General features: G+C 52.6%; 1 protein-coding gene across 8 annotated transcripts in view; it reads left to right on the forward strand.

The window, feature by feature from the left end:
* The window catches only part of itpr3 (inositol 1,4,5-trisphosphate receptor, type 3), a 35,082-nt gene that overhangs the window by 13,440 nt on the left and 8,470 nt on the right, over positions 1-13,172 (forward strand). For 3 of the 8 annotated variants that reach the window (XR_001965893.2, XM_018746865.2, XM_018746866.2), the window contains 27 exons: positions 1,104-1,246; positions 1,583-1,682; positions 1,827-1,987; positions 2,091-2,232; positions 2,859-3,020; positions 3,297-3,469; positions 3,896-4,015; positions 4,500-4,688; positions 4,995-5,246; positions 5,546-5,690; positions 6,410-6,554; positions 6,669-6,865; positions 6,959-7,079; positions 7,225-7,279; positions 7,456-7,621; positions 7,735-7,893; positions 8,015-8,089; positions 8,821-8,940; positions 9,046-9,168; positions 9,761-9,961; positions 10,716-11,177; positions 11,271-11,396; positions 11,529-11,945; positions 12,268-12,416; positions 12,547-12,655; positions 12,798-12,879; positions 12,983-13,158. Coding sequence is in view for 7 of the 8 variants with exons in the window: in XM_018746865.2 (XP_018602381.1) it covers positions 1,104-1,246; positions 1,583-1,682; positions 1,827-1,987; positions 2,091-2,232; positions 2,859-3,020; positions 3,297-3,469; positions 3,896-4,015; positions 4,500-4,688; positions 4,995-5,246; positions 5,546-5,690; positions 6,410-6,554; positions 6,669-6,865; positions 6,959-7,079; positions 7,225-7,279; positions 7,456-7,621; positions 7,735-7,893; positions 8,015-8,089; positions 8,821-8,940; positions 9,046-9,168; positions 9,761-9,961; positions 10,716-11,177; positions 11,271-11,396; positions 11,529-11,945; positions 12,268-12,416; positions 12,547-12,655; positions 12,798-12,879; positions 12,983-13,158 (4,470 nt within the window). In the remaining variant the exon portion in view is untranslated. Of the gene's footprint in view, positions 1-1,103; positions 1,247-1,582; positions 1,683-1,826; positions 1,988-2,090; positions 2,233-2,858; positions 3,021-3,296; positions 3,470-3,895; positions 4,016-4,499; positions 4,689-4,994; positions 5,247-5,545; positions 5,691-6,409; positions 6,555-6,668; positions 6,866-6,958; positions 7,080-7,224; positions 7,280-7,455; positions 7,622-7,734; positions 7,894-8,014; positions 8,090-8,820; positions 8,941-9,045; positions 9,169-9,760; positions 9,962-10,715; positions 11,178-11,270; positions 11,397-11,528; positions 11,946-12,267; positions 12,417-12,529; positions 12,656-12,797; positions 12,880-12,982; positions 13,159-13,172 lie in introns of all 8 variants that reach the window. The other 5 variants (XM_018746871.2, XM_018746870.2, XM_018746868.2 and 2 more) reach the window with 4 other exon arrangements.

Consider the following 13,172-nt stretch of genomic DNA (forward strand, 5'->3'; position numbering starts at 1 on the left):
CAGTGGCAAAATGACCCTGACTGGTAAATAAGTACCCAGTGCCAAAATGACCCTGACTGGTAAATAAGTACCCAGTGCCAAAGTGACCCTGACTGGTAAATAAATACGCAGTGGCAAAGTGACCCTGACTGGTAGATAAGTACCCAGTGCCAAAGTGACCCTGACTGGTGGTAAATAAATACCCAGTGGCAAAGCGACCCTGACTGGTAGATAAGTACCCAGTGCCAAAGTGACCCTGACTGGTAAATAAATACTCAGTGCCAAAGTGACCCTGACTGGTGGTAAATAAGTACCCAGTGCCAAAGTGACCCTGACTGGTAAATAAATACCCAGTGCCAAAGAGACCCTGACTGGTAAATAAATACTCAGTGGCAAAATGACCCTGACTGGTAAATAAGTACCCAGTGCCAAAGTGACCCTGACTGGTAAATAAATACGCAGTGGCAAAGTGACCCTGACTGGTAGATAAGTACCCAGTGCCAAAGTGACCCTGACTGGTAAATAAATACTCAGTGCCAAAGTGACCCTGACTGGTAAATAAATACCCAGTGGCAAAGTGACATGGGCAAATAGCTCAGTGTCAAAGCGGGTAAATATGAACTGGACTCACTAAGTGGTCTAAAGTTAAACTATGGACAAGCACCATTCTAGGGGTAAATATTATACAAGACATTAATTTGCTCTGTTCAGGGTAAAATGTATTTTAGGGATATCCTAGGTGGTGCTCATGCAATGCTTTTTTATAGTTTGTGTGTGTGTTTGTGTGTGTTTATCAAGTCCGTTTGGCTGAACTAACAACGCCGTAACACTCCACCGAAAGGTAACAGTAAAAGTTTCACCTGTGCACGAGTGTGAGGCGTGTGATGTGTACGTATGCGTCGGGCCCGATGGGAAGGTGTGGAAGGAGACTCTGATTTGATATTAATACAAATCTCGTGGACAGTGTAGATTTACTACAGATGTCCAGATTAAGGTAAGACTGAAATTTACAAGGATTTGGTAAAATATTCATGTAAATGTGAAAGCGCGTCGCTGCGGCATGATGGGAAGCCTTGGCAGGACGGCGCGAGAGCCCGTCTTCACGCCCCTCCGTTCGCTCCCAGACGGACACCGGGCGCAGCAGTAAGAGGAACCTGGGTGAGCGGGTCAAGTACAAGCTGGTGGCCGTTCCCCATGGAAACGACATCGCTTCGCTTTTCGAGCTGGACCCCACCACGCTGCAGAAGACTGACTCCTTCGTTCCAAGGTAGAGACCGAATGCACGAGCACTCGTTGAGTTTGTAGCTCCGGTCACTTTTACCATGAACTGATGATGCCTCTCGGGAGCTGTAAACACTGTGGACGTTGAAGTTGAAGTCGAAGTTGAAGTAACACGCTGCTATTGTGTTAGTGTGCTCTCTACTGCCATCTGCTGGATCGCAGGGCAAACACGGGTCAATTTGCCTCCCTACAGACATAAGTTGAAGAAAGTAGATGACGTAGGTGAAGAAAATGCAATTAACCCTACAGCGGTCTTCTAGACACACGATTGTGGTACAGGAGGGAGTGGGGTGAGGCCCCTCATCCATGTCCTCTCACGCAGGAACTCATACGTCCGCCTGCGTCATCTATGCACCAACACGTGGATCCAGAGCACCAACGTACCCATCGACTACACCGAGGACAGGCCCATCCGGCTCATGGTTGGACCACGTTCACCTGAACGCCCTTTCACCTCTCCACGCCCAGTGCTCTCTTTACAACATTTAAATTGTACTGAAGAGAACCTGTGGTTGTCATGGTCCAACCTGTAACCCTCGAACCTGTTACCTCTCCCTTGTACCCAGCTGGGTACCTGCCCAACGAAAGAGGACAAGGAGGCCTTTGCCATCGTCTCCGTTCCTGTCATGGAGATCCGGGACCTGGACTTTGCCAATGATGCCAGCTTCATGCTGAGCAAAGTGGTGGACCAGTTCAATGAGGGCTTCATCAGCCAGAACGACAGAAGGTTAGGTGTTATCATCACTTTCTATGGTCGAAGTGTCCTCAGAACTTTGTAGCCCAGGTTCATTCACCGTGCTCACCCTGCCCTTCTTGCTCTTCTCTCACAGGTTTGCCATCAAGTTGCTGGAGGATTTGGTCTTCTTCGTGGTGGACACGCTCAACAGCGGCCAGCCTGTGCTGGAGGTGACCATGACTAAACCCAACCGCGAGAGGCAGAAGCTCATGCGGGAGCAGAACATTCTGAAGCAGGTGAGAGCGCTGTTTTATACTGCTTCTGCATATGTGATTATGTGCATGACGTGAACCTCAGCAAACCTTGCTCTACAAGTCTCCAGAAACGTATCGCAGTGCAGAGCACTCTGGGTTCGGATGTGGCGAAAAAGGAACCCCAGACAGCATAGATTACGAACGTTTATTTGATCACCGGCACACAGCGAGAGGTATCAGTGCAAACCTGAGGGGTCTGAGGAACCCTTTTCCTGAAGGACCTGCACCCCAAGCCGGCCTTCGCAGCCTGCTTAGCGCACCTCAGGCTTTTTTCCTTTTTTTCACTGGCCACACACTCACCCCCTCGTATTTTCCATGGGTCCCCACAGCAGTTGAACACAATTCCATTGTACCCACAATCCAACTATTTACGATGAAACCATCTTCCCACTCGAACTCCTGGTAATGCGGGTCGTAACAGTATGGAATGGATGAGCTGTGGAGTGGACAAGGACGCAGAGTCTACAAAGCGTGTAAAAGCAACATCTTACGTGTCTGCGGCCACATGTTCCTCCAGGTTAAAGGCACGTGCTTAAGGAATGTGGGACTGAGGACATATCTCTCGGTGGGTTCCTCATGACACACCCTCATCCTTGCACCATCTGCAGATCTTTGGCCTCCTGAAAGCACCCTTCAAAGACAAAGGTGGAGAAGGGCCGCTGCTGCGGCTGCAGGAGCTGTCGGACCAGAAGAACGTCCCCTACCAGTACATGCTCCGGCTCTGCTACCGTGTACTGCGCCATTCGCAGGAGGACTACCGCAAGAACCAGGTGAGTTTGGCACACAGTGGCAGGACCCTGGGTGTGTCTGGTGTCCAATAGCAGGGCATTAAGTGTGTCCAGTAGCCAATGGTAGGATGCTGGTGTGTGTGTGTGTGTGTGTGTGTCTGGTGACTAATAGTAGAGTGTTGGGTGTGTTTGGTAACCAGTAGTAGGGTGTTGGATGTTGGGTGTGTCTGGTGAACACTAGCAGGGCCCTGTTGAAGTTCCAGCCCTTGCTGTTTGTAAAGTCCACGAGGTTCCAGGTGAGAACGGTGTCTCCTCCAGGAGCACATAGCCAAGCAGTTTGGAGTGATGCAGGCCCAGATTGGCTACGACATCCTGGCTGAGGACACAATCACTGCGCTGCTGCACAATAACCGCAAACTGCTGGAGAAGCACATCACCAAGACGGAGGTCGAGACCTTCGTCAGCCTTGTGCGTCAGAACCGGGAGCCTAGGTGAGATGGGCTGAATGTGGAGACTGGTGCAGGCGGGGGCTCAGCTGTGGATGCCTCTGATCCAGCGTTTCCACTTTGTTGTTGTTGCTCCACTTGTGTCCTCAGTGTCAAAGGAGTGTGTCCACTGGTACTGCGATTGAGTTCTTCCACCTGGTTTCTGCATGTCCTCTTCTTCTTCTCAAACTCGTCCCACCGTCGCTTTCTTTTCCGAGAGAATGTGACCTTCTCCTGACGTGTCCGGTCCAAGCATCAGCCTCATGATATGTGGTTCCAGTGGTAGCTCTGGTCCCGTTTCATCAGTTTGTGTTGCCGGTTATTCATGGTATCCTTAACCGTATCCTGCAGCGCACGGACCGCCGGGCAGCGTGAAGCCCGAAAGCCCTTTGTGTCTGAGCGGGGCTGATGAGACATGCTCTGTCCCTGCAGGTTCCTGGACTACCTGTCGGACCTGTGCGTGTCCAACAACGTGGCCATCCCCGTGACTCAGGAGCTCATCTGCAAGTGTGTGCTGGACCCCAAGAACCAGGACATCCTCATTAAGACCGAGTGAGAAGGGCCGTGCATCCACATTTATCGCACGCGCTCTTCTAAACGGCAGCGGCAAACGTCGGCGGTCACAGCGGTTTCAAAGGGCTGCGCACGACCGTGAACACAGGAGGGCTCACTAACAGTGGACTTTCTTGACTTTCTGTTGGGAGTTTTTTGTTCCTTTCCGCTGTGGCCAGTACACATACTGTACTTCTAGCTTTAATAACCGCATGGAAAGTGTATTACTTTAGTATACGGCCGACTACCTTGCTTAGTTGTCTTATCCCTTTGCTCAGCGCTGTGGCACTGTGTGAGAAGGGCCCTCTGTAAAAATGCATTGAATCGAAGTGAATGAAAACAGTTACTGGTTAATTAGTACCAGGTATTTGTTAACAATTCACCATGATCCAGCTGAGTATGAGCCTCCTGTTTATATCCGTGTGCGGTCCCTTTACCGCATACTGTTCTGCACGTGTCCGCTCATTTGCATACCTACCTGCAGGCGACGCCTTGCCAGGGATGGGCCCCACTCCTCGGAATACCTGTCTGACGAGGAGTACGGGGACGAGGATGAGGTGTGGCTGGTGTGGACGGATAAGGCTGACGAGAGGCAGGAGAAAAGCATCCGGCAGCTGGCGCAGGAGGCCAGGCAGGGCAACGCCCACGATGAGAACGTGCTCACCTACTACAGGTATGTTTCACAAGCATGTACACACGTGCGCTCACACACAGTCAGGGGAAGGTGTTCCCAACGCATTTTCATTCTGCGTCACTTTCAGTCAGTTTTAGTTTAAATGTAGCTTCAAGTATATTTAAATTTACAGGAAAAACAAGAAGTTCTAGAAATTTTTCTCCTGAATGTGATGTGAGAGCCCTGCCATACGATATTTTCTGGAAGCTAAATGGTTCTGGGGGAGCCAGTGCACCTCCCGGCTGCGGGTGCAGAAAGACGTGTGGCAGGAGAAGTCAGTGAGTGGGGTTCCGATCCTATGCCCAGGTACCAGCTGAAGCTCTTCGCTCGCATGTGCCTGGACCGCCAGTACCTGGCCATCGACGAGATCTCAAAGCAGCTGGACGTGGAGCTCATCTTCCTGTGCATGATGGACGAGACGCTCCCCTTCGACCTGCGTGCCTCCTTCTGTCGGCTCATGCTGCACGCCCACGTGGACCGCGACCCCCAGGAGCTGGTGACACCCGTGAAGTTTGCACGCCTCTGGACCGAGATCCCCACCTCCATCACCATCAAAGAGTGAGGACAGCTGAGGCCGAGCGAGAGCATTTCTTCTCCGCATTTATCTGATCAGTGGTTTGATAGCTGGTTTCATAAAGACATAGAGGTGGTTGCATGAAGGCATAGAGAGTAGAGGAGAGGTGAGATGAGGTCTGGGTGGGCTCAAGTCTGGTGAGCTTAGCTCAGATGGGCTCAGGTCAGGTCAGGTAGGGTCAAGTCGGAGGAGATGGGAACCGACAGCCTGACTGCACCTCCAACTGTGAGTTTGACTCGTTGTTCTTTACTTCTCCATCCTTCTTTTCTCTTTTCGTCTCCAGCTATGACTCGAACATGGACGACACACGTGACAACAAGAAGAATAAATTTGCCAGCACTATCGCCTTCATGGAGGAGTACCTCAACAACGTGCTTATTGATGAGCTGCCCTTCGCCAATGAGGAGAAGAATAAGCTCACATATGAGGTTCACACCCCTGGTTTGGTCATTGACAATTTAGTGACAAACCATGATGGAGATTTAAACGTCGGAATGAATCGTCTTCACTTATTAAATTCCTGTCTGTAGCCAAGTGAACGTGACCTATTAATCCATCAAAAAGCCCAAATGGCGTATGGAACAACCTTAATTCAACTCACTTTCATATTTTATCTCCCTTACTATGAAAGTTCTAAGTACACACACACACATTTTCAGAACCGCTTGTCCCATACGGGGTCACGGGGAACCGGAGCCTACCCGGCAACACAGGGCGTAAGGCCGGAGGGGGAGGGGACACACCCAGGACGGGATGCCAGTCCGCCGCAAGGCACCCCAAGCGGGACTTGAACCTCAGACCCACTGAAGAGCAGGACTGTGGTTCAACCCACTGCGCCACCACACCCCCCAAGTTCTAAGTATTTTTTTAAATAATATTTGTCGTAATTGTACGTGATATTTACAGAGGACCTAACCCGGGCTCTGACTGTTTCTTACTGCTAAAAGTGAGTTTGGAGTTATGAACAAAACAAGCTACAAACAGTCCTGACTGAGTTCGTAAGTTGAGGAGTTGGTGCCATTGGCTGTACTCCTCAATTGTTCAGCAACCGTTTCACTCAGTGACCACTGTTCCACATTGACCTCTGTTTCTGGTCGTATGTGAGGTTTGCCTGTTTCACGCATGTGCCTCTCCTGTCCGTCCACAGGTTGTGAGTCTTGCGAGGCATCTCATTTATTTTGGCTTCTACAGCTTTTTCGAGCTTCTGAGACTGACTCGCACGCTGCTGGGGATCATTGACTGCACACCCAGCCAAATGCTTGTGAACCCCATGTTCAACGAGGACGGTAGCGGTGAGCAGCTGACCATGAGGCTAGCGCTTGAATGACCCTCAGTGTTTTACACCGATGGTACCATAGTATTAGACAGACAAACCAGGGTCTAATTCTGCTCTCCTGCCCTGCCAGGGAAGAACATGAAGCGTTCCATCCACCACGTGGGTCAAATGATGACCACCATGGTCCTGAACCGCAAGCAATCGCTGTTTGGGGGAACGGGGCGCTCCTCCTTAGGCAACGAGGGCCCGGGCCGCAGCAAGGACAGCATCGACAACCAGGACGTCACCGTCATGGACACCAAGCTGAAGATCCTGGAGATCCTGCAGGTTAGAATGAAGAGGGAGGAAACTCGCTCATCCAAATGGTGCCCCAGTTGGCAGAAGGTGATCAACTCTCTTCCCCCAAATTTACCCATCTAGTTCATCCTGAACGTGCGGCTCGACTACCGGCTCTCCTTCCTGCTCTCGGTCTTCAAGAAGGAGTTTGTGGAGGTGTTCCCCATGGCGGACGCGGACGCCACTGTGGCCATGGAGCAGACAGGTTGGTAGCTGTACGTCAAGGGGCCCTTGACACATCGAACCTGCCACCTGGCTTCAAGTCCCAGGTGGACTGCACTGGTGGAGCACCTCACATCTTCTCCGGGAGCTCTGAGAAGGTGATGCCCATGTGTTCTGCTCTTTTCTAGCAACTTTGAACCTGCAGAGAATAGGGGAGCAGGCAGAAGCCATGTTTGGAGTTGGGTAGGTGACGTTTGCATGGAACTACCTTTACTGAGGAGGGTCTTAGCTGGTGAGGGTGGAGAATGAAGGGGAGAGGGGACCAGCAGCAGGGCAGGTCTGGGCAGCCAAAAGGAAGGAGACTCGTGTCCAGGTGTTAGATGTCATTGACCCAAATGCTGCACTTATGAAATGCCCAGAAAGGGGAACAGCATCCTGGAGGTGGACGATGAGGGCGGGCGCATGTTCCTCAGGGTGCTGATCCACCTCACCATGCACGACTACCCTCCGCTCGTCTCAGGGGCCCTGCAGCTGCTCTTCAAACACTTCAGCCAGAGGCAGGAGGTCCTGCACACCTTCAAACAGGTACAGCAGTGCTGCTGAGCAGCAGGAGGAGACCTGACATTGCGCTTCAGGGTATATGGAGCACACCTGACAGGCATCCCTGCCGCACCTCCATCGGTCTCATCTGTGTGCAGGTCCAGCTGCTCATCTCCGAGCAGGATGTGGAGAACTACAAGCTCATAAAGCGGGATCTGGACCGCCTCCGCACCATGGTGGAGAAGTCTGAGCTGTGGGTGGAGAAGAAGGGCAGCTCTGGAGGAGGGGACAGCAAGAAGGACAAGGAGAAGGTGGAGGTGAGAGCTCCATCCCGTTTGTCCTTCTCCCTGCAAATTCCAACCTGTTCCTGGCCGCAAACGAGACCGCGTGTGACGTGTCGACGTGAGGTTGTTGAGATACTCTTTCCTTCCTCTTCAGGCCACTCTCGAGGACTCTGACGCTAAGAAAGAGAAGTCGGAGAAAAACAGTGAGAACTACCAGGCGGTCAAGGAGGTGAGGACTTAGTCTGAGGACGAGCAGGAAGCAAAGGAATGAACTGGACCGGACCGTCGTTTAACCGGGTGACCCCCTGTATGTTACAGAGAGTGTGGCTCAGAGATGCCCCGCTGTGACTGCAGAAGAGCTATACAACACCGATGCCCCTCCATTTGGCGACAGTTTAGGTTCTGGAACAGTCTCGGCTGTAGCTACAGCAAATAAACACTTTAAGACTTTTCCACTGAATATTTTCTTAGCGCTGGGATAAAACCAGTTTAAAATGACTGAGAACAAACATTTATGGTCGCCACAAACTCTTAGTGCAGAATGTTGACTGATTCATCCAGAAAACACGAGTAACGTTCCTCATCTAGTCGCTGATCGCTGACGCTCAGGAACTCCACAGTTGAGCTGTAGACACTGTGGACGTGAGTTGACGTAAGGCGGTTCTACGACCCCGTTCTCTTTGGGCGCTCTTTACTTCCGCTTGTCGGCTTGGAGGGTAAACACAGGTCACAACACGCTGAGACAGAAGGTTTAGAAAACAAAAGTGAAGGAAGAGCAATCGGAAATGAACAAACTGAAAAATGTGTAACTCAAGCATTAGTATCGCAAGGATCCCGTGTGTCTTTGTATCTTCAGGCATTTATAATCAAACGTAATATTTAAGCTGCCGCCGTGAGTGAAAGGATCAGGAAGTCTGTTTCATGCATCAGCACTCATCAGCAGTCTTCGTCCTTCTCCAGATCCTGGAGGGCTTGAATAAGATGTGCAGCTCTGGAGCCTGGAAGAAGCAGCAGCGTCTGCTGAAGAACATGGGAGCCCACAAGGTGATGCTGGACTTGCTCCAGGTGTCCTACGACAAGGTGAGGCCTCCGCTAATGGTCCTGCTCCTCACACTTAAAGGAAACACCAGTTCACATTCAACGCTGCCAGAGCATTAGCATATAACCAACCTGTCTTGTGGCCAGAACGACACCAAGATGCAAGAAATCATAAAGTACACCCACCAGTTCCTGCAGAGGTTCTGCACTGGGAATGCAGAGAACCAGGCTCTGCTCCAAAAGCACCTGAACCTCTTCCTGAATCCTGGGGTGAGTAGAGGCCTTGAAGCTGGAGCTGGAGTTGTGGTTGAAGTTGGCGTTCAGGGGGTGTGGCTGCTCTCTGGTGGGTCTGGGGTTCGAGTCCCGCTTGCGATGCCCTGCGATGGACTGGCGTCCAGTCCTGGGTGTGTCCCCTCCCCCTCCAGCCTTGCGCACTGTATTGCCGGGTTAGGCTCCGGTTTGTCGCGACCCCACTTGGGACAAGCGGTTTCAGACTGTGTGTGTGTGAGTAGGAGTTGAAGTTGATGCTGAAGCTGTAGTAAGAGGATGAGTTTGGGGTAGAATTTAGGCGGAGTTTGAGCTGAAGTTGAGGTTGGGGTTGGAAGTTTTGCTGAGTTGCATCGGAGTTGGCGTTGGAGTTTGGGTTGCACCTGGAGTTGGAACTTGGGGTAGAGTTGGAGCTGGAGGAGAGTCTCTGAAGCACAAATAAGATTTTTAAATGACTTTTTATGTGAAAATCCTGCATATTGTAAGATTATGGGCACCTTTTGCTAAATGGTCAGAACGTGAACTTCCTCAGATGATCACGCCCACCTTTTGCCCCCCATCCCATCTCCTTTTCCCCCTCCCGTATCCTCCAAAGCTGCTGGAGGCCGAGACGGTGCAGCACATCTTCAGCAACAATTACCAGCTGTGCTCAGAGATCAGCGAGTCGGTGCTGCAGCATTTCATCCACTGCCTGGCGACGCACGGGCGCCATGTACAGTACCTCAACTTCCTGCACACGATCATCAAGGCCGAGGGCAAGTACATCAAGAAATGCCAGGACATGATCATGACCGAGGTGAGCGCCGCCTCCGCTCCTTAGTTCCACAGGCTGGAGATGCACTCTGGGCTCTCACTGCACAAGCTCTTGAGTTGTGATCACAACTGGGACCTGAAGTGTGTCTGTAACTCATTTTGTTCACAACTCAGAATTCACTTTGACCACACGCAGCCACGATGAGTAGAAGGTTAATAGCAGTAAAAACAACATGTCTCTCCATTTATTCACTGGTCAGATTCTGTGAAAATCTCAGATAGAGGTTTAAGAAAAGGGCTTTATAAAACTTATTTTTTATTCATTACTTTTATTTTAATCTTTTATTAACTTTGAGGCACACTGAAATGAAAAATTCAAACTCCAGTTTGACGCTGCTGTCGACCTATTGATCCCATAAACACATGCAACGTTCCTCATCTAATTAATGATCCCCGACACTCAGGGAGAGCGGACAGGAGCTGTGAACATCGTGTAAGTGAGCTGAATTATGGCGATCGGGCGCTCCTGTTCCGTCTCGGGGCTCTTTAGTACCACCTGCTGGCTTGGAGAATAACAGGTCACATTTGGTCTAATTGTGGAAAACAGATGAGCGAAGGAAGTGCATTTAGAGAAGACGCGGAAGGCGTTTGTTTCGTGGAAAATCTGTAACTCGACCGTTCGTACATGACGACCCGTGTACTGCACATGCGGTGTCTTTCCCTTCCTGCCGTGAGCTACGCAATCACACACTAACACGGAACTGGTCGATGTGCCTGTGCTCCCTCGGACTGGCCAGCTGACCAACGCGGGCGAGGACGTCGTGGTCTTCTACAACGACAAGGCGTCCTTCGCCACGATGCTGGAGCTCATGGCCGAGTCCCGAGAAGGCATTCAGGAGCACAGCCCCCTGCGCTACCACATCTCCCTGGTGGAGCTGCTGGCCGCCTGTGCCGAGGGCAAGAACGTCTACACGGAGATCAAGTGCACGTCGCTGTTGCCCCTCGAGGACGTGGTGAGAGTGGTCACGCACGAGGACTGCATCACAGAGGTACGTGGCTTCTCGAGGGCCGAGCGGGCGGAGGTTCGAGGGCGAGCACAACTCGACGAAAGGGCTTGTCCGACTGTCCCTCAGGTGAAGGTCGCCTACGTGAACTTTGTGAACCACTGCTATGTGGACACCGAGGTGGAGATGAAGGAGATTTATACGAGCAACCACATATGGAACCTGTTTGAGAACTTCATCGTGGACATGGCCAGGGTGAGTCCAGGTGACATCGAGGGGCCATTGCCTTGACGCCTGCGCTCAGCTACCTGTGTGGTGACCGCACTGACCGTCTTGGTCTGTCTGCAGGTGTGCAACAACCGGGAGAAGCGTCTGTCGGACCCGGTCCTGGAGAAGTACGTCATCAACGTGGTGCTGGACACGATTAATGCGTTCTTCAGCTCGCCCTTCTCCGAGAACAGCACGGCGCTGCAGGTGAGCCCTACCGCCACCGACCGCAGGACTAACGGCACTGACCACTCGTCTGTTTTGGCACAATTGTAATTTTGTTGTGTGCAAACGAAACGTGTTCTTAAAATGTGCTGTGTGCTGGGGAACCACCCACAGACTCACCACACCATCGTGGTGCAGCTGCTCCAGTCCACAATGCGTCTGCTCGACTGTCCTTGGCTGCAGCAGCAGCACCGTGGCCTAGTGGAGACGTGCATCCGCACACTTGCCATGACCGGTGAGGAGGGCGCCGGGGCACTCTGTGGCTGTGTGAGCGTGTGCGTGTGCGTGTGCATCCGTGCGTGTCGGTCGCCCGTCGCTCACGTCTCCGTCCTTCGTGTCCGCTGGGCAGCCAAGAGCCGGGGGGTGACCATGCCCCTGGAGCTCAACGCGCAGCTCAATGCAACGGTGAACAGCGGTGCCACGGGACACCAGTCGCGCAGCTCGCAGCCCATGAAGAGCATGGTGCGGTCGAGAGGCCCCGCCCCTGCCAGCAACCCCTGGGACTACAAGAACATCATCGAGAAGCTGCAGGTGACTGGAAAACATCCATAGCTTAAGCAGCTGGACCACTAGAGTAACACTTAACTACAGTAGTAATGCTCTTAACTATAGTTAGTACTAGTTAGTACAGTACTACTGACTACGCCAATAACACTGTCCACCGTAGTTACCACAGGACTTCACCATTAAACAGAGTAAGCGCAATACAGTCCAGCGGCAGTTAGCGCTCTGTAACCGAGAGCGGTAAAGGCCGTGCGATAACGAAGGTAAACACGGTACTGGGCAGCCGTGCTTGGCCCTGTCCGGTTGCTGCGCCCCGAGGTCCAACACCAGCTCCCTGTCTGGCCGCCAGGAGGTGATCAACACGCTGGAGGCGCGACTTAAGCCGCTGGTGGAGGCTGAGCTCTCGGTGCTTGTGGACGTTCTGCAGAAGCCGGAGCTGCTCTTCCTGGAGGGAACAGAGGCGCGGGGGCGCTGCGAATCGGGGGGCTTCATCTCCAAGTGAGCATCCCTCATCCTCGCTCTCTTTCTCTCTCTCTCTCACACACACACACACACACACACACACACACACACGGTGCATACACGTGTGTGCGCAATGCGTGTGAAAGCAGCTCCCATGCGCTCCCAGGCTCATCCAGCACACCAAGGCCCTGATGTCCTCCGAGGAGAAGCTCTGCAACAAGGTGCTGCGCACGCTGCAGGAAATGCTCATCCGCACATCCGAGTTCGACGACAAGGTGAGAGGTGGGATTAGGGAGACGGGGTTAGGGAGGCAGGGCAGGACTGGGCTGGAGTCGCGGCGTCGTGCCGTGCTCGGCGCTGTGCGTGTCCGTGTCTGTCTCTGTCCGTCTGACTGTGCGCCACGCTGCCCCCCTGCAGGGCATTGCACTCAGGAAGGTGCTGCTGCAGAACTACCTGTTCAACAAGAAGGGCACCAAGGGAGAGCTCATGGAGCTCGGAGGTACGGTACAACGGGAGGGACCCGGGCACAGAGGCGCCAGCCGCCCCCTCTCTGTCCAGTCGTGTCACCGTCTGTGTGTGTGTGTGTGTGTGTGTGGGCCCAGGTGTCGAAGCAGACAGGGACTGGGCCGCCGTGGCAGCCATGCAGTGTCACCTGGACAGGGAGGGGGGAACTCAGCTCTTCATCGACCTCATCATGAGCACCAAGAACGACAAGATCTTCCAGGAGAGCATCCAGCTGGCCATCTGCTTGCTTGAGGGGGGCAACACTGAGATCCAGGTGGGTTCTCTCTC

The sequence above is a fragment of the Scleropages formosus genome, chromosome 2 (genome assembly GCF_900964775.1).
Source record: "Scleropages formosus chromosome 2, fSclFor1.1, whole genome shotgun sequence".
NCBI lineage: Eukaryota > Metazoa > Chordata > Actinopteri > Osteoglossiformes > Osteoglossidae > Scleropages > Scleropages formosus.